General features: G+C 49.9%; 1 protein-coding gene across 2 annotated transcripts; it reads right to left on the bottom strand.

Moving 5' to 3' along the window:
- Window positions 1–1,159: 1,159 nt before the first annotated feature.
- On the bottom strand, window positions 1,160–25,787 carry Pou6f1 (POU class 6 homeobox 1). 2 transcript variants are annotated; one of them, XM_028782257.1, is made up of 11 exons: window positions 25,708–25,787; window positions 19,460–19,552; window positions 17,184–17,379; window positions 10,343–10,464; window positions 8,857–9,082; window positions 8,081–8,331; window positions 7,134–7,262; window positions 6,332–6,535; window positions 3,883–4,027; window positions 2,969–3,137; window positions 1,160–2,257 (listed from the first exon to the last, which is right to left on the bottom strand). In XM_028782257.1, exons 2-11 carry the CDS (start codon window positions 19,505–19,507, stop codon window positions 1,912–1,914), a joined length of 1,836 nt encoding a protein of 611 aa, XP_028638090.1. In that variant the 5' UTR covers window positions 19,508–19,552; window positions 25,708–25,787; the 3' UTR covers window positions 1,160–1,911. The 2 variants fall into 2 exon arrangements, with proteins under 2 accessions (XP_028638090.1, XP_028638091.1); XM_028782258.1 differs by lacking the exon at window positions 25,708–25,787 and having other exon boundaries at window positions 8,857–8,985; window positions 10,343–10,459; window positions 19,460–19,810.
- Between the last annotated feature and the right edge of the window lie 261 nt (window positions 25,788–26,048).

The raw sequence follows: 26,048 nt of genomic DNA, 5'->3' as shown, positions 1-26,048 counted from the left end.
GCCTTGGACATGCTAAGTTGTCTCCCTCTGAGCTACATTCTCCAGCCAATGCACTGAAGTGAAAAGTCTGGCCTGCCTCTCTGTAGCTGGAAGCTGGCTTAGTGGCTTGCATACGATGCCAGGCCCCAGATTGCCATTGAAACAGGAATTTTAAGTTAGTTTAAAATCAATAGTATAACAAGAAGCCTTAATTCACTAATACAAATAAGTTAAGAACTGCAGGCCAGCTAGCTTGCTAACCCAAGGCCGTCACAGGGGATGCAGAACAAAGGTCAATTGAGTGTTCCGAGAATCTGTTCCCGTGGTGTCTGACTTAGCCTCCTCTAGAAAAACTCCTACCAGAGGTCCCAAGGACTTTCGAATTAAATTCAGCCAGATGGTCTGTTGGCTTAGATAAACATTCACACTGGGTCCCAAGGCCACAGAAACCAGGGACAGTTCTCGTGAGATCTGCTTACACACATTACAGACATTTGAAACAACCAATTGTGTGTGATTACCCACAACCCTCTCCCTCCCCCCAGCCTTTGCCTATATTAACCCTAAGCTATTAGGTCTCAGGGTCGATAACCTCTACCTCCTGTGTGAGGCACGTATCAGCCGAAGCTTCGATAATAAAGGACCTGACTCATGTAATTACAGCAAGACGGTCTCTGGAGTGTCTTTGGGTCCAAATCCTTCCTGGGTCCCCTTGGAGGAGTCTTTCAGTCATCACCTACTGAGGGAAGCCCTGACCTGGGCACTGTTGGCTCAGGGGAGCACCGCAGAGGGGTGTGGACTGGGATTTGCTCACACACAGACTTGGTTTACAACTGAACAAAGTGAGGTCTTTGGAGACCTCCAAGACTTAAAGTTACAAACAAAACTAGAGTTAAGTCAGCCTCAACAAGAGACCTCCCGGGACCATCATCCCTCTGGATACTGTCTTCCTCCCTACGCCAGCTCCTCGCTGTCTGGCTTGTCATTCAATTTGCTCCTTTGAAGACATCTCAGTCCTGGACTGAGATGGGTGTGGTCACAAGAGAAGGAGAAAGTCAGAATCTGCGCCCCCTACCACTGCCTGCATTAGCGGGCAGTGGAGAATTTCCCAAGCCCTTTACCCTACTCTTGTGTTTGAAGACAGCTGCAAACGAAGATTAGATTAAAATCTGGGCAGATGGCCTTATTTACTTTATAAATTCCAGACCTGCCACAGATCTAAGGCTCTCCAGGATGGGAGAGTTCACTCCTGCTTCCTTCCAACTTGGTTTGGGGAAGAAAACATCCTGACTTATCGCAATCCTACCACCAGCAGGACCCCGGGAGGGACCTCGGAGCTCCTGACCTCAGGCCTCCGACCCCTCGATGTCACCTTGGGAACCTCAAGATCAAGACAGACAGTGGGTCTGAGCAGCACACCACACTTCTCTGGATTCCATCTCCTCGGTCCTTTAAGAGGTTCAGTGTGCCCATATACAGAGTAAGGGAGGCAGTGCAAGGCTGCGGTTCCACCAGGTGAGTTGTCACACAGGCAACAGCCGCAGGGGAGCGAGAGGAAGGGTAAAAGGTGCCACCAAACACAAGAGCTACTACACAGCTGTCCCCAAGAGTTGCTACAGCCCTGACCCAAAGACAGAGCCTTTCTGGTTCCCAACCACAACTCACCCTTCAGAAACCACCTTGGCAAAGTGCTTTTCTAAGAACCCCACAAACCCCCTCCTTCCAACATGCCCAGCCCAGAGCCTAGGGCCCTCATGCAGCTCCTCGGGCCTCCCCCAGGGTGTGACATATGTGGGCAGAAGAGGCAGGCATTGACACACATGCACAGGTGGAGTCTCACGACCTAGGGCAAGCATGGCTGCACACGGTACTGCCACTGCAGTGACTTCAGCTGGTTGCTGAGGGACGAATACAAAGTGCTGACAGTAAGCCCTAAGGGATCTGAAAGACGTTCAGCTTGCTGGTGTTCTTGAGGGTCTGGCGACGATTACAAAACCAGACCCTCACCACCTCACGGTCGTAGTTGAGCTCCTTAGCGATCTCGGTGATCTCCTGGCCCGTGGGCAGGGGGTTTTTCTCAAAGTAGGCGTTGAGAGCCTCTATGGCCTGTGGCGTGAAGGAAGTACGCCGCTTGCGTTTCTTGGAGGGCTCACCACCCACAAACTCCATCAGATTCTGCTGGCCTTCCTGGTTCCGGAGCTCCGCCTCGTTCAGCCACTTTTCCAAAACCGGCTTCAGCTTCTGGGCGCTCTTGGGTGTGATGTCTAACTTCTCGAACCTGAGGAAGAGGCAGAGGTATGTAGCTGTCTCTTCAGTGCATCTCCCTCGAGGGAAAGGCTGCTCGAGTCCTACTCTGTGTCCCCATCCTCTCAGCCCCTCAAAGCCTAGATTCCTCAGACTTTATATATCCCAGGCCTCAAGAAAGAGACTATGCCACAGCCTCCGCGAGGACAGGAAAACGCTAAGCATGTGCTAACTGGACAGGAACGTTCACCCTCAAATGACTGGAAGTCCTTTGAAGAGTCACCTTAAAGCCCCCTCAGAGATGAGGACCACCCTCCTCTCTCTATGCTCCCATGGTAGCAACAACAACAACAAAAAAGACCTGCTGCTCCTTCGGGATGGGCTGACCTGGCAGGCATGGGAGGCAAGGCAGCCAGGAGCACACCGGGGTTCTGACTAGCTGAGGGGCCATGACAGACCAACTTAATAAGTGATACCCTTTCCTGCTAAGATTCTTCAATGGGATTGGGGTCTCTCAGAAGAACGTCTAAATACTCAGAATTCAGGTCTAAACTTCAGAAGGCCTGGGTGGTCAGTCTTTGGCTACTCTAAGTATCTGTGCCCTCCCTAGGACAGTCTTCCTTACATGAAAGGAAGCAGTGTAAAACATGGGGCACACAGAACGGGGCTGGATGCCTGGATTCCCATGAGAGCCATCGGCGATATGAAGCAGGCCCTGGCTTTATCCTGGGATAACCTCGCTTACCTGCAGATGGCTGATTGGCTATAGGCTGGTCCTTCTGTCGCTGTCAAAGCCTGGCCCACCTGGGTCTGTGTCAGACCCAGGGAGAGCCGCCGGATCTTAAAATTCTTGGCAAACTCCCGGATCTCTTCTAAGTTGATCCCGTCCTCGTCCAGACTTGGAGTGTGCGGCTCTAGGCCAGAGGAAGGGACCAGGGAGAAGTGCATGAAGATGACAGTTACATCAAAGGGATCCAGGACACTTATCAAAAGGCCCTATCACCGTGTCTCCTGGACAAACACAACTTGAAGGAACGGGCCATGGAACGACCCACTGAAACCATCTGTTTTCAAATTCCCTTAGGTCTAACCGCCGATCCTCTCCCAGGATGCTCTGGTCTAACTGCTGACCCTTTCCCAGGCTCCTTGCCCTGGTCCCAGCCAGACACATGTCTGCCCTTGTCTATTCCTCAGAACTCGGTGGGAGGCCACACTGAGCCAGCCAGTGGCACAGTGTAATGGGGCAGACAGCTAAGCAGCCTCCACTTCCACTGTGGAACTCAACAGGAAAGGGGATATGAAAGTCATGTCTTGGAGGAGCCTCTGTGGGTAAAGACGCTTGCCACTGAGCCCGAGGCCCCAAGTTTAATCCCCGGGAACCCCCACGCACACAGTAGATACTCGTGCCCGGCCCCTGGCTCCCAAACAAATAAACAAACGTAAAAGAAAACTTAAAGTTCTTGTCTTTCCACTTTGGACCTCTACCTTCCCTTTTCCTTTCGGACACCAGAAATCTTACGGATACGTTTGGGGCAAAATCTCACTAGGCTGTCCTTCAACTCCAGGGCTCAAAGACTGTTCTTGTCTCAGCCTCCCGATAGCTGGGACTACATAGGTATCGGGGACCCCAGACCCACATTTCTCTTCTAAATCACTTACTTGATACCAGCTGACTGACGGTAGGGGTCTCTGAGCAGGTGATCGGAATGGGAGCTGAGGCTGACGGCTTAAGTGTGGGGGCAGGGCTGCTGAGGAGCACGGCAGGCTGGGGCACGGCTTGTGTCGTCGGCTGGATAGGCTGCACCTACGAGAAAAGGCACAAGCCCCATCACCCCTGCCTAATTCGGGGGTCAGCTGTCCTGGGTGAAGCAGCACCAGGGCAGAAATGGACATGAAGTTCTTACCTACCCAGTCACCTGTGGTCATTGAAAAGCAAAACTGTAAACTGCCTGTTAACATCCACAATAAATGGGCTTTGATCTCTCCGTGTCTAAGGCTGACCTTAAATTTATAATCCTCCTGCCTGTACCTCCCAAATGTTAGGATTACAGGTATATATCACTGCACCTGTCATGATTCCTGTTCTTTCTCTCACGTGTCTGTGCTGTGTGTGCACACATGTGCCTGTGTCAATACACAAGTGTGCATGCAAGGGTGGAGCCCTGAGCCTGACCTCGAGAGGTTTCCATGTTATTCATGGAATTGGAGTCTTCTCAGCTGAGCCCAGAGCTCACTGATGTGGCTGGCTGACTCAGCTAGCAGCCTGCTTCTGGGATCCTCTGCCTCTGCCTTTCAGGCACTGGAATTACAGATGAGCTACCACAGGCACCCAACATTTACCCGGGTGCTGGGGATTGGAACTCGAGTCCTCTCACACACACAAGCAGCTGCACCACTGACCCGTCCACCCAGCCCGGTTTTTACTTTTTATACGACCCTATAACATAATGTTCATTAGTTATACATCTTATTTACGGTCAGGAAAAGACACACATAATCTGAAATTAGCATTATTAGTATGATTTTAGAACAAAACCAGCTGGGTGTGATACCACGCCTTTAATCCCAGCACTTGGGAGGCAGAGGCAGACGGATTTCTGAGTTCGAGGCTGGCCTCAAAAAAAACAAAAAAACAAAAAAAAAAGGAGGCAGAGGCAGGCAGATTTCTACCAGTTCTAGACCAGCCTGCTCTTCACGTGGCAAGTCCCAGGATAGCCAGAGCTACACAGAGAAACCCTGTCTCAAAATGAATCAAAACAAAACCCCGTAAGCTTTTCAGGAAATGCAGGTTTTTCCTGGATTTTCTGTTCCCTGGATTCTGCTTCCTGTTAGCTCTCAAACCTGCTCCTTAGTCCCCAGGCCACTGGCCTTAGTCTTTCCCTAGATCTTCCAAAGCTTAGGGAGCAGCACAGTGGTGCTGCCCTAGGCATGTAGGAGACCGCAGACAACAGAGGGGAAAAGGGAAAACTTAGCTGCCGACTTAACCAGGTACAAGAGTCCACACCTGACGGCAGCTGATCCTTCACTCTACTCTGTGTTTCCAAGATACACACCTACCAGCCATGGAAACCCCAGCAGCCGCTCCTGTATTACAACAGTCAGAACTACCACCGCAAGCTAATGGCATTACCCACGTGTCAACTCCGTGGTGTAATATTCATAAACTTCTAACTTAGGCGTTTTGTTGTTGTTTTTAATCAAGATCCCATAACCCACGCTGGAACTGAGCTCCGTGTATAGCCCAAGCTGTGATTACAGATGCGCACTACTTAAGCACGGATTTCTATAACCCCTATCTTAAAGACGAGGTTAAGGCCTTATTCGAAAGCTTCTTGGAAGCAACATATTAGACAATCACAGGCCCAAGTGTCCTCAGCACATCCGTGGGTCTCACTTAGATCTATTGGAGAATCCCCACCCTTGCCGGGATTTGCTGGACATTCCGACACACAAGTTGGAGAACCAGGCTCTGGCACGCCATGCTTGCCCCAGTTTCCAGAGACAGCACACACTACACCCAGCTCATCCTCTCCCTCTGAAGCTATCCTGACCTCCGGTCTGTCACAACATCATTTGTGGAGTACCGAAGCCCCTTTATATATAACTCCCCTGTGGTCTTTCAGATGCTGACTTGTGATCTACCTAAGGCTAGTAACTAAGTACTACCTAAGGCTAGTAACTAAGTACTACCTAAGGCTAGTAAACTTATCTCAGTTGTCTTTGCATCCTCATCGCTCGGAATAGAACGAGCACCCAAAATCTCTTCTAGAATGAAAGCCGACAAAGAGCCAAAGCCCCAGTGTCTGGTGTGTGGTGGTGGGGTACAGAACTCACTACCCAGGACTTTCCTAGCATTTTGTTCACCCTGAGGATGGTCCGAGCCCAATCTGCTTTGCTCACTTACGACCCACCTTCTCTGACCTCTGTGGGCACAGACACACGTATGTGGTGTGGTGGGCTGAGAATGGGTGCTGACTCCTTGGGCAGGACATGTGTGCACTCATATAAGCCTTCTTCAGGGAAGTGGGGAGCACTTCTCACTTTTGAAAGGTAGCCATGAATGACAGAATCTCCTTCCTGTGCCCACCCACACCTCCAGTCCTGGTACCTCACTCTTAGCAGGGGACTCCGGTGTGTTTGGCTTCCTGACAGCCACAGGTTGAGGCAGGGGACTGCTGGCTAGGGTTGCGATCACCTGGCCCTGGGCATTCAACAGAAGCTGGGGAGTCACAGCTTGGACCTGCAGGCTCTGTGCTGGTGCTGGTGTGGCCACGCTAGCTGAGTTCACTACCCACGGAAGTGCTCCAATAACCTGGGAGAAAATAAGGCACGGGCCCCAAATATGAAGGGAACCCCCAGGACCACCAATCCAACCCCCCCATGGCTGCAGGCAGAGAGGCTGACTTGGAGAAACCACTTAAGTCTTCTGGCTTCTGTTTCTTCAATAGAGTAAAGGACTCACACCCAAGGTCTTCCTTTCTTTGCTCTGTCCCTGAGCTATGGTAGAGCAGGCAAAGGTGTTTTTGTGAATCAGCTCTTTGCTGCTCTGTCACATTTTAGCTATGTGGTTTAATATTTCTGAATTCTGCCCTTCTGTCCCATAAAACAAAAGATCCCCTGGTAGATTTGTCCTCAAAACAAAGTGAGTTAATACATGAGAGTCTAACGTGAGCCTGCCCACATGTGGGCGCCCTGTGAATCAAATCCCCCATTAGAACTAGCACTGCCAGGATAGAGGGCTGGCTCTACCCCAACCCGAACTTCACATCAGTGGGGAGCTGCCACCAGAGGCTACAAGCAGCAGCCTGATGCCCTACTTGAGTTTCTATGCCATGACCTTTAGGTCAAGTGCTAGCCCCTTCCTCGTCTGCCCCATGACCCAGCCCTTGGTCCCAAGCTTGAGCACTTGCCTGTCCCTGAGCGTTAGTGAGGATCTGACTGCTGATCCCGGGCACGCTGGGAATGGCGTTGGTAATAACTGGAGCTGTAGTGAGGGAGCCCAGGATCTGCGTCTGTCCCCCGAGGGAGGCTGCACTGATCTGTGGGTGGGGGAAAAGCCTTGCTCAGAGGCCAAGAGGCAAGAAAGAGCAGAGAGAGGGAAGAGGGCTGAGGATCCTGGGCGGTGATTGTGGGCTGCGGGCTCTAGTCCACTGGCTACTCAAGGCCTGGGAGACAAGTACAGGGGAACAGCAGGGAAGGGGAGCACAGTCGCAGGGAAGGTGAGCACAGTCGCAGGGAAGGAGAGCACAGTCGCAGGGAAGGAGAGCACAGTCGCAGGGAAGGGGAGCACAATCACATGGAAGGGGGAGCACAGTCGCAGGGAAGGGGAGCACAGTCGCAGGGAAGGGGAGCACAGTCACAGGGAAGGGGAGCACAATCACATGGAAGGGGAGCACAGTCGCAGAGAAGGGGAGTACTGTCACAGAGCAGTGACTCCTACTAATCTTTCCCACTAGGTCTGAGAGGGTAGATGGCCAGACTAGAGGGACAGATGTGCTCCTAGTCATGCCTGAATTCTCTAATTCCATGCCAAGAGCCACACCGGATAAACGCCAGCATGAAGCTGTGAGCCTCAGGCAGTTTACAAGTCTGCAGCCCCTGTATACCCCACCCCCAAGGCTAGTCCAGTGGTTCTGGTTTGGCGCATCTCCCCAGCCGTCGCTCGCTTGCTTTAGTCTGGGTAGGACAGGCAGACAGGCGTAAGGAGAAGACCTCAATGGGAGCCCATCTTTGCTGACGTGTCTGTGTCGGGAAGGGCTGTGTTCAAGGAGCTGGTCCTCCACTGTGGGGGACGTTCCACCCTTGGCCCAAGCTTTGGTCCATCCCTCGTCAGCCCTGGGTGAGGGCAGCAGCTTACGATCCCTGGGCTAAATGCGAAGCCTGCAGGCTGGACGGTGATCTGCGGGGTGGCATCCACTGGCTTGGGGGTGGGGGCAGCAACGGTGGCAGCGGTGGGTTGTGGGAGTATGGCAGGCGTGGTCTGTAGCAGCGGCTGGGTCTGGAACAGCGGCTGGGGCTGAGCTGGTGGGCGGGGCTGGGCTGGCGAGGAGGCCTGGACTGGTGGGGCGGCTTGTACGGGTGTCGGGAGGGCGGTGTTCAGCACGGCAGCTGCAACGGAGCAAGGCAGAGAGACACAGGTGCTCAAGCGCCTAGCCACGACACGGCACAGTTCCAGTCCCAAAGGATCTGGGACGAAAATGCCCCCACTGGAGGCAGTGGCCACGGGGCAGCTGCAATTCCCTCGATTCTTGAAGGGCTGGCACATGCAACATCTCTCACTCCCTCCCCCCCAACCCTTGGGTCAGTAGACGTGTAGGTTCGAGAACCAGAGGTTGAATCTTCTTGCAGTCTTTCTTGCTGGTCATGGGGTAGATGCTGTTGGGGGGAGGGGACAGTCTCAGGCAGCTGGCTGAAGAAAGGCAGGCCTGCTGGCCAGCCTGGTATCCTGGCCTAGAGATCCGAGGCAGTGCTGCGGCTCTGTGGCTGGGTGCCTATGACACTGGATCCAGAATCCAGGATTGTTGCCCCTGGTGAGCCGCGAGTTCTGAGTCCAACATGGTAAATACCCGTGCAAGGGTTTCAGCATAGGGTGTAGTGGGGGCCTGGTGCAGTCCTGGGGAGAGTTGCCGTTACCTTGGAGACTAGCTAAAGGTGGCTTGAAAGTTCCCCCCGTGGGAGAGGCCGCGGTCAGTCCTGGGAGGGCAGCCACAGTTGCTGTAGGGATTGTCCACACGGCCAGCCCCTGCTGCCCAGCCACTTGACCTGTAATACCGATGGGGATAAGAAGAGGTTGAGTAACAGCCCCTGCTGGGACCATAACTCCTGTCAGAACTGTGGCTAAGCTTTCCTGAGTCAAGACCTGCAAGAGCAAACGAGATTTCAAAAAGAAAAGAAAAAAATAAAATAAAAAATCAACATCCACAGATAGCGCAAACCAGGGGTCTCTTAGACCCAGCTGAGCACAAACAAGCATCTGAGGGCATTGGGGCAAAGGCCAGAGGCGAGCAAAGAGGCCCAGCAGACCTAACCTTGTGGGTGACCGGACCACACAATACCACGTGCAGAGAACTTGCCCAGGAAAACACCCAGGCATTCCTCCGAGGCAGAGCAGGATGCACTGCCCCCCCCCCCCCCAATCTGGTGCCTCCCAGACCTTCCCTGGGCCCATACTGGCATGTCCAGTGTCTGTTCTTTTTTATTATTTCTTAAAATTATAATATAATCACATCCTTTTCTCCTTCTCCCCCCCACCCCAGTCTCTAACACACCCCTCCTTGCTCTCTTTCAATTTCATGGCCTCTCTTTTTTCATTGATTGTTGATATATACATATACATGATATATACATATACATACACGTGTACATACGTATATACTGTGTACAGAGATCTTGACTGGGAAAAGGCCCAGGCCTGCCTCCAGGACAGAGCAGGATCCCCAGGCATGGATGGATACATAGATGACATATATGTACATCTGTATGTGTGTATATATATATATGTACATATATGTACATATATGACATATATGTACATCTGTATGTGTGTGTGTATGTATATATGTACAACCTCTTCGGTCTGTGTTTTTCTCAGAGCTGACGGTTTGGTATGTCCACTGTTTTGTGGTCAGGGATCAGGGACCAGAGGCTGCAGCAGTGGTCAAACATCCACAGAGACCTCTGAGGAACTCTAGCGGAGGGCACCCTTGACCAGAGAGATCAGTGCATGGAACAGGGGTCAAGCAGGCTCTGCTGGCCTGCAGGATTCTACAGGCAGCTTTTTATTGGCTGGGCAGTTTTATAACTTAACTGAAGACGGGCCATTCATTCATTAACTCTTCAAGGCATTAACCCGTGTGCAGGAGAGGCTGACAAGGGCGTTCACTCATTATATCACTCGACAAGCACAAATCCTCTCATGAAAGAGTTAACGCCAGTCCTGTCAGGACCCAAGGAAAGTGTTCAGCAAATGTTCATCCTCTTCTCTTATGGGCCTGAGTTGGGGCAGGGGTAACCTAGAGGTACCTAGTAGGACAGGCCCTCGCTCAGGCCACTGCCTCATGCAGCCCCATGCCTGCTCCTGCCCTCTGCCCTCCGTCCAGCTCCCTGCTGTGGTCCTTACCTGGGGGGCAGCTTGCACAGCCAGTGGCGTCAGGGTCTGTGATGCCTGAGGCTGGCTTGGTGCTTGGCTGAAGGTGGCGACGGCTGGGGCAGGACTCGGAGGGATTCCGGGCAGTGACTTCACTTCACACGGGATGGAGAGAAAGAAGAACAAGAGTGAGCCTGTTGTGAGTGGAGGAGTGGCCATGCTGTTCTTCTGCATGTAGCCTAGGAGCTGGTAGCCTTCCCTGGCCCCTGGCAGCTTCCCAAGTGTTGCTGGTAATGACTAGGAAGCCGGGTAGCCCTGGGCCAGATCCACAAGGTAGGTACCCTCTTTCCATCTCGAGTGGAAGGAAATGTGGGTCTCTGCAAAGCTGGCTCCCAGCTCATCACTGCCTGGCTCTGTAGGACACTGTGGTCTGTGACATAGCAGTCACAGAGCCTGAAGCAAACGTATGTCAGGGAGGAGAACCTGGAGCTGACAGAAAGAGGCAGCTATCCTGAGTTCAGCTAGCAACCAAACTTCTTCTTCTTTTTTTTTTTTTTTCTTTTTTTGGTTTTTTGTTTTTCGAGACAGGGTTTCTCTGTGTAGCCCTGGCTGTCCTGGAACTCACTCTGTAGACCAGGCTGGCCTCGAACTCAGAAATCTGCCTGTCTCTGCCTCCCAAGTGCTGGGATTAAAGGCGTGCGCCACCACTGCCCGGCTGCTTAGTGAAGCCTTAACTTAAAAAAAAAAAAAAAAACCAGCAAGTTTTTCACAGATCCCTGCAAACCATCTGTGTTAGATTCGCAGGAAAGGGATCAGGAAATATCTTTTTAAAACTGCTGAGTGTGGGGTGTGGTTATAAATATCTATAATTTCTGCACCTGGGAGGCGGGGGCTAGCATGAATCAAGCTCATCCTCGGCTACATGATACCCTCGAGGCCAGCCTGAACTTCAAGAACCCAGAGGTATAGGGCATGAAGACAGCTGAGCTTCCTGATCCAGCCTGCAAACCCTGGACCCACAGGTCATTGCTTCTCAGCTTGCAAACCCTGGCAAGACTCTAATTCTTATAGATTAATCAAAGGCTTTATATGTTTGATAATGATTAATAACAAGATGCCCATACAAAGAGAGTTGTATCCCAATTAGCTAACCTAACTATAAGTTTATAAGTTGTTCCCCACGAGTGCTCTCCATACCTGTGTGGCTCTCCATCCTCCTACATCTCTGAGCCATCTCTCCAGCCCTGCACCCAAACTTCTTTATCCCATAGTCAAGCCATGTTTTCAGAAGCTTGGGGAAGGGACAGGTCCTGCAAATGCAAACCCCTGAAAACTGTGCATGTCACTGTCACAGTGCAGGGTCACAGGAGCTGCCCAGGCCACTCAGCTTTTCTCTGCTATGCTGAGAAGCCTGAAGTCAAGATGGCCTTTTCTACGAGCTTCCAAAACAAAAGTTCCAAAAACACAACCTTTCACCGACTCTCCCTCGGCCAATTCAGGAACTTGGGGTGCCCTACCAGGAAACCACATCTCAGCCACAGAACAGCGAGACAAAAACCTATAATTTTAGTAAGCCAGAAAATAACAGGAATCTAAGGCTGGGGGAACAGTGTGATGGTAGACTGCTTGCCTGGTTCAATCCCCAGCATGGCAGGATAGACGACAGACAGACAGACAGACAGACAGACAGACAGACAGAGGATGGACAGACAGACAAATAGATATATAAATAATAGACAAACATAGATTGATAGATGATAGATAAATAAATAGATATAGATAGGTAAATAGAGAGGTACATAGGTGACAGATACACAAATAGTTAAATAGACAAGGGCTGGAGAGATGGCTCAGTGGTTAAGAACATTGACTGCTCTTCCAGAGGTCCCGAGTTCAATTCCCAGCAACCACATGGTGACTCACAACCATCTGTAATGGGATCCGGTGCCCTCTTCTGGTGTGTCTGAAGAGAGCAAAGGTGGTGTACTCACATACATAAAATAAATAAATATATAAATAAATCTTTTTTAAAAATAGGCATATACATAGTTAGATAAGTAAAAATGAATAAATAATAGAATCTAGTTGTTAGGTGATGGATGTTGGGCATATCAGTGGCTTCTGAACCCTGGTTGAGCATATATTTCTAGGCCCAGGCTTGAGTCAGAGTGTCAGGAGTAGAGACCAGTAGTCATCAGTCAGTCACTCTCCCTCTTACTTCCCCACCCCCATTTCAAAGCTCCTTTGTAAAACATGCTCAGCAGACTGCACTGCCCTGAGTTAGGTGATCTAAAACTGCTGTCTCACAGTTTTGTTGTTTGTTTGTTGTTCTGTTTTGAGACAAGGGTTCTCTGTGTAGCCCTGGCTGCCCTGACACTTGGCCTGTAGACCAGGCTGGCCTCGAACTCACAGGGACCGTCCTTCCTTTGCCTCCCGAGTGCTGGGATCAAAGGTATGCACCACCATGTCTAGCCCCAGTTCTCGGGTTTTTTTTGTGTGTTTGCGGGATTTTGTTTTTGTTTTTAAATCAACTTAGCCTAAGCCTATAGTTAAGTTCCCAGAACTTAAAATAGTAAGACTCAGAAAGTTGAAAGAACTAAAGGCACACACAGACACAGGCCTTACAAACTAGAAAGCCATGCACCAGATTTCTCTTCTCCAGGGAGGGAGACGCATTGGTAACTGCTGGGGAAAGCCAGGGATGGTCAGGATGTTCTGAATATAGGGACACTGGAAAGAATTTTGTTGGTCAAAATGTAGTGAAATATAAGAACATAGGAATGTGGGGTTGGCAAAATGGCCCTGCAGGTAAGAGTTCTTGCTGACAAGCTGGACAACCTGAATATAGTCCCCAGAACTACATGGAAGCAGAAGAGAACAACCATGTATGTTCTCTGGCCTCAACGTGTGCACATGCCATGCTTGTGCTATGTGTGCGTGTACACACATAAATAGTAAATCATCCTGTGGAAAGAAGCCCCCCAAAAGGCTAAAAGCTCACCATCTAGAGAAGGGGAACACCTGTTTTAAGAGGTCTTCGTGCCAAATTAGGACCATAGACACAGTGTGTGTCACATCTCTAGTCCCAGTACACAGAAGGCCCGGGCAAGAGAATAGAGAATTCAGAAAGAGTTCAGGGTCAGCCTGGACTATATACTACCTAGCAAGACAGAACCATGCATGGTGGCACGCTGAAATTGACAGTGCACACCTGTAAGCCCTCTCCTGGACTTCGTGAGACACTATCTCCATAAAACAAAACCGAAGATGCACCGGGTCTTGCAGACCGCTTTACAGAAAGGCTATACACCCCAGAAGCACCAGCAAGACACTTGTTTCTCTCTCTCTCTCTCTTTTTTTTTTTTTTTTCGAGACAGGGTTTCTTTGTACAGCCCTGGCTGTCCTGGAACTCACTCTGTAGACCAGGCTGGCCTCGAACTCAGAAATCCGCCTACCTCTGCCTCCCAAGTGCTGGGATTAAAGGCGTGCGCCACCATCGCCTGTCACACTTGTTTCTCTACTGAGTTAGATTAGTTAGCTTTGGTTTCGTCCTGTTGTGATGAGGATTGGAGGTTGGGGTGTGTGTGGCAGTTCTCCCTCTGTAGCCCAGGCTGGTTTTGAATTTAGGCTAGCCTCGAATGGTTGCAGGATATTTGATCACACTGTGGGATTGTGTTATTTAGAAAATACCACAGTATAGCTCAGTCTTAGTTTTCTGTTCATTGTAAACAGGATTAAGTCAACCATAGGTCAAGAGGCTGCGCAAGCAACCAGTTGACAGGGAGTAAACTTAGGAAAAAAGACCATAGAGTGAGAGGAATTCAGGATGGAAAGAGAGACACACAGGAAGCAGAAAAGACAATCAGTTTGAGAGTTTTTGAGCTAATGAGGAGAGGGAGAACTTCCTTCTTTTGGGAAGTCAGCAGTGGAGGAAGGTCAGCTGGGTGCTTTCTCTGCCTCTCTGAGTTAGCAGGCTTTCACCACGGCATCTAGTGCCTGAGTTTACATTGGTAAAATCAAAGGACTGAGATTTTGTTTAAAACCAACACTGAATCCTCAGCAGCCCTCTTACCTCAGCCCTGCCTAGTGCTCCAAGGGCAGGGATTCCAGGTGTGGGACACACACCTGTCCAAGGGCAGGGATTACAGGACTGGGACACACACCCTGGCCCCACTTTTTATCACTGTCCTGTTCCTTTGATCTGCTCAAACCCCTGGTTGCCTCCACCTCCCACTGGCTGGGATGGCAGTGGTGTTTGAACCCAGTTGTATGTGGTGGGGGAGACTAACCCAGAACTTTATGCACACCCTCAGGTCCTTCTGAACAGGTGGGCAACCTGTTAAAGCCAATTGTTTCTCCTTCTCCTCCTCTTTCTCCTCCTCTTCCTCTTCCTCTTCCTCCTCCCCCTTCCTCCTCTTCCTCTTCCTCCTCCCCTTCCTCTTCTTCCTTCTCTTCTCCTCTGTCTCTATTTGTCTCTCCTTCCCTTCTTCCTTCCCTCCTTCTTCCTTCCTTCCTTCCCCCCTTTTTCCTTCCTTCCTTCTTTCCCTCCTTCCTTTATTGAGACAGGGTCTTCTATATAGTCCTGGCTGTCCTGGAACTCACTCTGTAAATCAGGCTGGCCTCGAACCCAGAGTTCCTTCTGCCTCCTGAGTGCTAGGGTTAAAGGTATGCACCACCAAGCCCATCTTATCTCTTCTTATTGATAAAAAGTTTTTTTTTTAATTTCCATGTAATAATTCCTGACATTTTTTTTTTCTGAGACAGGCCCTGTCACTCTATCCCCTGCTATCCTGGAACTCACTATCTAGCCCAAGGTGATCTCAGACTCAGCGCAATCTTCTGCTTCAGCCTTCTCTGTGCTGGCATTAGTTATGTGCCACAGCACTCAGCTTCAACAAGTAACTTTTCTTCAAAAGAATTTTAGTGGACTACACTACAAGCAAAACAAAACACTACAAACATATTCAAATAAGTACTGTTGATGAGAATAAAATTTTTGAGAGTGGCCAAAATCAGAAGCAAATGTGTGAGACTACGTCAGTACAGAATATAGGCACAGCAAGGGATGGAGAGATGGCTGAGTAGTGAAGAGAACTGGCTGCACTTGGAAGGGACCCACATGATGCTCACAGCATCTATAACTCTCGTTCCAAGAGCTCTGATAGTCTCTTCTGATCTCTGAAGGTTTCAGGCATACAAAAGACACGCATGCATACGTGCAGGCAAAACACCCATACACAGAAATAAAGCTAAGGAAAAATTAATTAAAAAAATAATAGGCACAGCCCGGCAGTGGTGGTGCACGCCTTTAATCCCAGCACTTGGGAGACAGAGGCAGGCGGATTTCTGAGTTTGAGGCCAGCCTGGTCTACAGAGTGAGTTCCAGGACAGCCAGGGCTACACAGAGAAACCCTGTCTCAAAAAAAACAAACAAACAAAAAAAATAGGCACATGAAAGAACATGAGTATGTCTCATCCTCCAGAGCCTACCCTCCAGTGCCCCGAGAATGAACACACAGCGTGTCACAAGGACTAGAATGGCGTGAGCCACTACATTCTGTTCACCATGAGAGCGTTTCCAGTTTGGACTTGTTTTGATCAGCACGGACCTTTCTTAATATTGCAGCTACAGAAAGGTCCCGCACAGTCTCCACGTACAGTTGCTCAGACAGTACCTCAAATACCTCCCTCACTGACTGCCCACGGCTCAAACTCCCCGACCTGGAGGAAGGCTTTCTGAGAGAAGACACTAAAGTGGAAGCAGCTAATGTAGGTCAGTTTCTGAGAGCAGGTTTGGATAACGAGAGAATTCTGACACCAGAAATAAACGGGGTCAAGAAGACAGGCAAATGGGCAAAGGGGGTACTGTGGACTAAGCCAAGAAACTCCCTGAATTTTTTTTCTGAAAAGGAGCTCATTCCACATGGCCCTGCTGAGTCCACAGCGTGGCAGGAGCAGAGTCGTTGTCTGTCCTGTCCCCTCTTGGAGGCACTTTCCCTTAGAAATGCTTCCCCCCCAACCCCCGCCCCCAGAAGACAGACTAGTAGTGATGTCACTGGACTCCCAAAAACCAGCATGTGATGTCTAGAAAAGGACAAGGGACAGAAGGACCAGCTGTCAGTCACAACATCAGTGACCTCATTCTCCAACAGAGAGCTGTCTTTTGACAGTGGGTGACAGCTAATTCAGAGACTCAAAACTGTCAAAGTGTAGAGAGTGAGTGATGGGAGGCTTAGGGAATTTCTCAAAAGAGGCATATCTGTAGCACTTCTTGAAGGCTTAGGGAATGACTCAAAAGAGGAAGCTGGAAGAATGTAAAAGCCAGAGATGGGCAGGGCTGTGAAATGGTGTTTTCTGGTCATGACACAGCTGTCGCACGTAGAGACTAAGAAAGCTATTGTTACCTGCACAAGATCTTCACAAGGCGAGGCCTGTCACCAGTAACTCATGCACGGGCAAGGTGTTCGTGGCACCTCGCTCCTCGCTAAGGAATTATGGCTCCGTAAATACTGGGCAGTCGCTTCCTTCGGTGGAATAGCCACTGGTACCTTGTCTGCATCCTAGAAACTGATCCTTCACTCACGCTCATGCAAGTAACCACAGTTAAACGTGGCCAGAAGCTTGCTGAAAAGGGGGGTTCGGTCTGCTGTGGACTAAGATCCCCTCCAGGCTGAACTTGTACCAGGCTTCTCCCTGAGCTATCTCTACTCAGGCCTGGGTGAGACAGAAAGGAAACAATCCCAGATACAATGGGGGCAGGGTATTCCTAGAAACTGGCCAGAGTTACGGACTGTGGCCAGAGGCCACGTGGGCAGAACGACAAGACCCTAATGCCACCTGTGCCCAGTACCAGATCAAAAGAGTAGCCTCATACCGGTTGCCTCTGGAGAATGGTCTGGGTCACATGACCCAGCTTCACCAGGAGGTCCACTGGCTTCAGCAGGGCCTCCACTCTGGGAGCCACCAGCTGCCACGTTCTCCAGTCCTTTACTCTCCTCCTCGGCTGGAAGCTGGGCATCCACTCCGACTTCCAATACTCTGATGGTCTCGTGGCCTGACATCACAATGACCTGCAAACAGAGGATGGGGACAGTGAGGGGGAAAGGGTCCACAGCTCTGGGGATGACTAGAAGGGTGGAGGACTCAGAGAGTAAAGCTCCAATCCAGAGAATGGCATGCTCTGTGAGACTGCCAGAACCAGTCTCACAGAGGCCAGACTACTGTCCCTGATTTCCAGCCTGGAGCTGTTAGAAGAAAGTAGCCCAGAGGCAGAGAGAGAAGCTGCACAGAGCCAACCTACCAGAAGGTGTTTCTGTGTGTCCCCTGTCTCGTACTTAGCTCCGGAAGTGCAAAAGGGTTCATTCGGCAAGCTTGTGAGAGCATCCTCTCAGCAGCCGAGATTTTAGTACTACTCATAACAAGATGGGGACGCAGCAGAAATCTGTCCTAACGTCCCTAGAGACCACCTGGAGGCTCCCCAGAAGGGATGTGGGAAGTGGATGGATGCACTGTAGCACTGAGCACCTTAGGTTATACTGTTCATTATTAGTGTGTGTGTGTGTGTGTGCGTGCGCGTGTGCACGTGCGTGCACATGCACTTATGTAGAGTTCAAAGGCAACTGTCAGGAGCTTGTTCTCTTCTGCCTTGCTGAGGCGGGCTCTCTCTCCCTCCTGCCAGGCTGTGTACTCCCTTCAGCTTCCAGATGTTCTCTCAGCTTCTAGCAGGAAGGCCGAAATTATAGACACTCATCACCACACCCAGAGTTTTATATGGGCTCTGAGGCTCTGGTTGTCTTATGCCCCAGAATGGTTTTACCCACTGGGCCATCTCTGCAACCCTTGAGTAGCTTTTAAACTCAGGATACCAGAATTTCCCTGCAGGCTAATTTCCCCCAAAGAAGAGTCAAGAAGTCAATTACCAAAATGCAGTTTCTCCTGCCTCACCCTGACCTGTTCCTGACCCTTTGGGCTGTCTATTACAGGCATTCTCGAAAGCCCAGGGCGCCATCCATGAGTCAGCCCTGCCAAACATCCCGCACTAAGATCTTTATACCATTGCTTAAATGTGCCATCCTGGCCCTGAAGCCTCCCAGGTGAATTTCACAGGTGAAAAAGGCTCGTGTCAACCTTCCTTTCCCGTGAACTGTACCTGGAACTACACCCACAGTGCTCTCTGAGAACTGGCTGCAGCCAGAGACTGTGCGAGTGAAGGAATCAGGGAGAGTCATCGAAAAGAATTAATGTGTACCAAAGCATGTTCCTTTGGCAGACCTTGACCTGTGAGGCACTTCACTCTGTTTACATTTCAAAGATGCTGGCCTGTTTTCTTTCAAGGAATAAACAAATGCCATTTCAGAAAACATAGGAAATATACAGAAGCATTAAAAAAAATCTAAATCACATGTTCAAACACTTATCAGTATTTGTGTATTTTATTTTTTATTTTTTTGTTTTTTTTCGAGACAGGTTTTCTCTGTGTAGCCCTGGCTGTCCTGGAATTCACTCTGTAGATCAGGCTGGCCTCGAACTCAGAAATCCTCCTGCCTCTGCCTCCCAAGTGCTGGGATTAAAGGCGTGTGCCACCACCACCTGGCATGTATTTTAAAATATTTTTTTAGATCTTACTTTTTATTTTATGGGTACGGTTGTTTTGCCTGCATGTATGTATGTCCGTACACCATGTATGTACACCACCACATACATGTAGTGCTCTCAGAGGCCAGAAGAAGACATCAGACCCCAACCCTGTTGCAACATAAAAATACCAAACTCAACCCCTGAGGCCCTAACATGCTTGCTCTAGACAAGTGGACTGCGGTGACCATAAACTTTTTTAAAAATTCTTTCATTCATTCATTCATTCATTCATTCATTCATTTAATGTATATGAGTACGCTGTAGCTCTTCAGACACACCAGAAGAGGGCATCAGATCCCATTACAGATGGTTGTGAGCCACCATGTGGTTGCTGGGAATTGAACTCAGGACCTCTGGAAGAGCACTCAAGGCTCTTAACCACTGAGCCATCTCTCCAGTCCCGACCATAAACTTTAATAAGGGACAAATGAGGCCCATTATGTCTGTCTCTCTTGGCCACACCACCCCTCAGTCAGGACCCTCGACAGCCCCACTTTTCACCCCAGAAGATACCTGCTCATTGACAGTCAGAGACGAGTCAGGTCCGGCTCCAGGATCCATGGTCACAGTAGGGTGGGGTGGGCGCCAGCCCTCACCTAGTGCATCCTGGGTAGGAGTAGAAAAGCACGGGCTGATGTGACAGGGTGCAATGTTCAGACTATCTAGAGAAGTCAGAAACAGAATGTCAGGAGGGCAGAGAGGCCAGGCTCTCCCAAGAGCACAGGGAAGGGGAAAAGCAGGAGTCTAAGAATGTTAAAGACTCCCACTCTAGCCACGCGGTGCACACCTTTAATCCTAGTCTCAGGAGGCAGAGGAGGGTGAATCTCTGTAAAGTCAAGGCCAGCCCGGTCTACAGAGCGAGTTCTAGACAGTCGGGCTACACAGAGAAACCCTGCCCTGCAGAGGGTGGGCAGGAAGGCCAGCCCGGTCTACAGAGCGAGTTCTAGACAGTCGGGCTACACAGAGAAACCCTGCCCTGCAGAGGGTGGACAGGAAGGCCAGCCCGGTCTACAGAGCGAGTTCTAGACAGTCGGGCTACACAGAGAAACCCTGCCCTGCAGAGGGTGGACAGGAGGAACACTCTTATTTTAACATCCCAGGAGAACACCTGACCCATGTTTTGGATGGCAAAGGAAAAAGAGAGGGCCAGATATCTATTCTTAGAGGGTTCCTCCACTTCCACTTCCTGTCCAATGGGTGACAGCAACCCAGCAAAACCCAAGGTGAAACTAATAACCACCCAGAGCCCCTACCAACGGGGAGAGGGATGTTGTGGGTATCAGTGTTTCCCTGGACAGGTTTCCTGAAGAGCAGCAGAGACAGAATCAAACCCCGTGGTGATCTCCAACTCAGGAGCTATTCCTAAAACTCCCGCTTCCTAGACTGCTTCTCCCCCACATCCTCTGGTGCCCCTGGTTCAGGGGAGGGTTTCACAGAGTCAGCCTCTCTGCGGCAGTGGTTCTAGGACCATGTTGGCCTGTACACAGGAGGGAGTATGTTCCCAGTGGTGGATGGCCTGCCGGGTGCAGCAAGGAAGAGCGGGAGAACCCCATGTGAAGACAGGCTGTCTGGGTGGAGCCATTAAAAGGAAGGAAGGAAGGAAGGAAAGAAAGAAGGAAGAAAGAAAAGAAGGAAGGAAGGAAAAGAAAAAGGGAAAAAAGGCCAACAGGTTAGACATTTGTGAAGGACACTAATTGACATTCAGTTTGGGTACTCACTATGTGATGAGTGTTTTATGGGATACCGACATATTACTCAGCCCTACTCTGGGGGAATGGGGCTTATTGTCACTCTGTCACAGTTGAGGAAACCCACGGCACTGTTCTATGCCCCTAACTTACTTTTCTCTTATTTTTTTCTCTTGTAAGAATTTTATTTTTGTGCGGTTAAGAGCACTGACTGCTCTTCCAGTAGTCGTGAGTTCAATTCCCAGTAACCACATGGTGGCTCACAACTGTCTGTCATGGGATCCAATTCCCTCCTCTGGTGTGTCTGAAGACAGCGACAGTGTATTAATATATATAAAAAATAAACAAATAATTCTTAGAGGCAGGCGGATTTCTGAGTTCGAGGCCAGCCTGGTCTACAGAGTGAGTTCCAGGACAGCCAGGGCTACACTGAATCCAAAGTTCCTGAGCATACTGGTCAAGTGTTCTACCACAGAGCTCTATCCCCAGCCCCACAACCCCTTCTAAATTTGGGCACAATTCTGCTGTGGTCTGATGTTTGTACCCCTCTTAGTTCCTACGCTAGAATCCTAACCCTGAGGTGGGAGATGGATTTGCTGGGAGCCTCCTGGAGGGTTACAGTGATCTGGGGCAGAGTCTTCATAGGGAGAGGAAACAGGTGTCCCCGGACAACTTGACCTAGGACTGCTCAGCTTGCAGTATCCTGAGCTGAACTTTTATTGTTTACCAGATACCTGATTTATGGTATTTTGATATAGCAGCCCCAACAAACATAAATTCACATGATAGGGAACTCACCGGTTTAGCCATTTTATTGTATTATTCATCTCTCTTTCTGCGGTGCTGGGGATAGAACTCAAGGCTCAGTGTGTACTAGCCAGCATTCATCACCAAACTCCATCTCCAACGTCCACTTTAACTTTTTTTTTTTTTTTTTTTTTTGAGGGGAGAGAAGGGGAGTGTGTGTGTCTCACTAGTTCGCCAGACTGGAACTCAGTTATGTAGACCAGGCTAGCCTAGAACTTCAGAAAGCCTGCCTCTGTCTCTTGAGTGCTAGGATTCAAGGCATGGGCTACCACTTTAAAATCATTTTAGGGCTGGGCGGTAGTGGTGCACGCCTTTAATCCCAGCACTTGGGAGGCAGAGGCAGGCAGATTTCTGAGTTCAAGGCCAGCCTGGTCTACAGAGTGAGTTCCAGGACAGCCAGGGCTACACAGAGAAACCCTGTCTCGAAAAAAAAAAAAGAAAGAAAAGAAAAAAAATCATTTTAGGGCTAGAGAGATGGCTCAGTGGTTAAGAGCACTGACTGCTCTTCCAGAGGTCCTGAGTTCAATTCCCAGCAACCACATGGTAGTGCACAACCATCTGTGACGAGATCTGATGCCCTTCTGTGGTGTGTTTACTCAAAAAATAAGTAAATAAGTCTTTTTAAAAAGTATTGGCTCTTTTTTTTTTTTTTTTTTTTTTTTTTTTTTTTTTTTTTTTTTTTTTTTGGTTTTTCGAGATTGGGTTTCTCTGTGTAGCCCTGGCTGTCCTGGAACTTACTCTGTAGACCAGGCTGGCCTCAAACTCAGAAATCCACTTGGCTCTGCCTCCCAAGTGTTGGAATTAAAGGCGTGGGCCACCACTGCCCAGCTTTCTTTTTTTTTTTTTTTTGTATTTCATTTTTAAAAAATCATTTTCAAGTGTGTATTTCAGAGGAATTTTATACACTTACAATGTTGCGCAGCCATCAGCACTTCTGGTTTAAGAGCATTTTCAATGAACTAAAAGGAAATTTTACATCCACTTTAGAAACTCTGCTGGCACTCCCTTTCCAGTTAGGGAACTCCCTCATCTGTCTTCTCTGTGGATTTCCCTGCTTTGGATTTTATGGGCAGGTGGGGAGGGGCTATGTGCAACTGGGAACAGAACCTGGGTTCTCTGCTAGAGCAGCAAGTGCTCTCAAGGATTGGGCCATACCCCCAGCCCCTGTGGTAACATTTTTCCAACAGGGTTTCTATATGTAACTCGGTTTATGTAAGACAGAAGTTTTCAATCCTACCAATGCTGAGACCCTTTAAGACAGACCCTCGAGCTGTGGTGACCCCCAAACATAAAATTATTTCCTTGCTATTTCCTAACTCTAATTTTGATACTGTTATGAATAGCAATGTTAATATCTGATATGCGACCCTTGTGAAAGGGCTTGACCCCTGTCCAGAAGGGTTGAGAACCCCTGATGTCAAGCATTTTCAGTAGGGCCTCACGTGCAAACACTCTTTAAGTGTTACTATTGTTTTGGTTGACTTGTTTGTTGAGACAAGGTTGCAACGTATTCCAGCCTGAGCTGGAACTCCCTATGCCTCCAAAACGACTTCAAACATCTTGTCTTCCTGCCTCCCAGGCCTGATGGGGCCCTAGGAATGTATGGGCAGGCACTATCCCGATGAAGTTATATCCCTGGTCCTATTATGGCTATTATTTTAACTGAAGTAAAGCATTCATAGAAGATGTTTTAATCCCAGAACTTGGGAGGCAGAGGCAGGCAGATTTCTGAGTTCGAGGCCAGCCTGGTCTACAGAGTGAGTTCCAGGACAGCCAGAGATACACAGAGAAACCCTGTCTCGAAAAACAAAAAAAAAAAAAAAAGTTTTAAATCATAAAATATGAAATGTAAAAGATTACTATTATATTTTTATTTACTTGTTTATATGTGGCCCTGCACACGGAAGCATGTACTCACTCACTGAATCACCATCCAAGCACTAATGTTATAATGTCAAAATAAGTCTTGGAGGGGAATACGTGTTTATACCAGTTTTGTTTTTCTTCTTCCCCCTCCCCTCTCAGAGACAGGGTTTCTCTGCATAGCCTTGCCTGTCCTGGAACTCACTAAGACCAGGCTGGCCTTGAGCTCCCAAAGATCCACCTACTTTTGTCTCTCCAGTGCTGGAATAAAAGGCCTGTACTTTCACTGCCTGGCTTTTTTTAAAAAAACAGACTTTTTTTTTCTTGAAGCAGAGAACCCTTAGAAGACACATTTCTTTCTTTTCTTCTATTAAGTTTTAAATTTTCTCTTCTGGGGTTTGAATTCGCCCTTGTGCATGCTAGGCAAGCGCTGTACCATTGAGTACCACATACAGCACTGATTTCTTCTAATCTGTGACGTTTATCTTGTCCTTACCATCATCAGGGTGCGTGTGTGTGCGCGCGCACGTGCGTGCGTGCCCGAGCACGTGTGTATGTGGGTGTGCGTGCATGCATGCGTGTGTGCGTGTGTGCCTGTGTGTGAGATTTAACTGATGAACAAATAGATGTAATGCTCTCTATTCCGAGCTCTATTTCCAGATTCTTTTCTTTCCTTCCTTTTTTTTTGTTTGCTTGTTTTTGTTTTTCTGTTTTTTGTTTTTGTTTTTGTTTTTTGTTTTTGGAGCAGAGGCTATCTTTATAGACCAGGCTGGCCTCAAACTCAGAGATCCACCTGCCTCTGCCTCCCAAGTGCTGAGATTAAAGGTGTGCACCACCACTGCTTGGCTTCTTTCTTCCCTTTGTTGCTTCTCCTTCTCCTCCTCCTCCTCCTCCTCCTCCTCCTCCTCCTCCTCCTCCTCCTTCTCCTCCTCCTTCTTTTCTTCCTCTTCCTCCTCCTTTTCCTCCTCTTTTCTCCTGACATTTGTTACTTAGTGTGCGTATGTATATCTGTGCGGGCACCCGAGTACCACGGGTACTCTACTTCTCCATGCTAGGTTCAAGGATCAAACTTAGAGTGGCAGGCTTGGCAGCAAAATGCCCTTACCTGCTGAGCCATCAATCCCAGACCCCTTTTTGTTTTACATTTATTGAAGTCAGTGTTTGGGATTTTGTTTTGTTTGTCTTTAGTTTTTAAGGCACAGTCTCAAGATGTAGCTTTAGTCTTTGATTCTCCTGCGGCTTCATCCCTGGGTGCTGGGGTTACAGCTGTGCACCACAGCCTTACTTTACTTAGTGCCTCCAGGAAGAAAAGAGAAAACAAGCGTGTCTTCTCTCTGGCATTACCTGATTTGTTTTCCTGTTTGCGATCGGCTTGCTCATTCCAGGACAGGTAGGGCTTTGTCTGAGTCCGGCGCTCGCTGATTTTTTTTTTTTTTTTTAAATAGAAGGAATGAATGCGGTTCTGCTTTGCATATGGAAAGAGGTTCCCGGGTCACAGAAATATCATCCTGAGCACCAACTTCAACCAAAATGGAAAACACACCCAGTATACCCGTTTGCGGCGTTGGCTGTCATAGATTACCAAAGTGACATGCATGCAACTGGGTACCAGCCTTCTATTTTGTGAGCAAGGAATTCGAAAGAGCAAACAGACTGCAGTTTCTCTGTTTGCTAGGAGCTTCCTGTCTTTGGCCTAGTGAAGCTTCTGGACAGGCTTTCATTTTCTCGTGCTCAGCCGCAGTGACTACTACGGAAAGGTTTTGGGCTTCCCATCCAAGCGGAGGAGGCGATCTTAGCGCTCAAGTGGCTTAGAAGCCACTCTGGAGATCCCTCAGCCTCGCCAGGTGCAAATGTCCGGGGAAGAGATACTGGGCCCGTTTTATGACATTATTAATACTAATACTGTCATTAAATATTTATGAAGTGTTCACGCTCTGATCGACGGTGACCCTCCCATCATTCCCCCATCCTTCCAGCAGCAGCGAGGTCTCTGCACCCAGAATCCCACCAGCCCTCTCCGGAGTGGTGGTGACAGGTCGCCAGGGAACCCAAGCGTCCCGGGATCCAGGGCTCTGCGCGCCTCTCCCCGACACCCCGCCCCTCTCCAGGGCAGGGCGTCCACTCGGCGGCCGCCCCTCCACGAGTGTCCGCGGGGACCGGGGACCAGGGCGCGGCCCGGGATCTGTGGCCCCAGGTGGGCAGAGCACGGCCGTCGACTCCCAGAGCTCCAGCCTCCCGGGCCGCAGCCCGCCGCCCCGGCCCCGCGCCTTTTTCTCTCTTTATCATAAATATATAAATTATGCTAATTACGGGCATTGCATATTAACCAAATTCGAAACCTCCCCTGCCCGGCCCCCTCCCCCTCCATGCAAAGCCCTCCCCGCCCCGGACCCCGCTACTCACCGGAGCCCGAAGCCCAGCCTCCCGCTCCCCGGCTGCCCAGCGGCCACCGACTAGACACTCATCCCCCAGCCCGGGCCACGGGGCCGCGGCCGGGGCGGCCGCCCGCAGACAAAGAAGCCGGAGCGGCTCGGCTCGGCTCGCTCGGCCCGGAGCCACTCGGGACCCGCCGCCCCCTGGGCCCCCCGCCGGGGCTGGCAGAGCGGAGCGGCCGTGGGTTGCGGGCCACGCGCGGGCCGGGACGCCGGGGGCGGGGGCGGCCAGGTGCAGTCCCCTCCTCGCCCCCTCCTCCCTCCCCCCTTTCCCTCCTTCTGCTACTTGGATTTTTTTAGCTGCTGCGTCAT

Source organism: Grammomys surdaster, unplaced genomic scaffold (assembly GCF_004785775.1).
Source record: "Grammomys surdaster isolate TR1022 unplaced genomic scaffold, NIH_TR_1.0 724, whole genome shotgun sequence".
NCBI classification, from domain to species: Eukaryota; Metazoa; Chordata; class Mammalia; order Rodentia; family Muridae; genus Grammomys; species Grammomys surdaster.
This window is presented reverse-complemented; position numbering and strand designations above follow the sequence as displayed.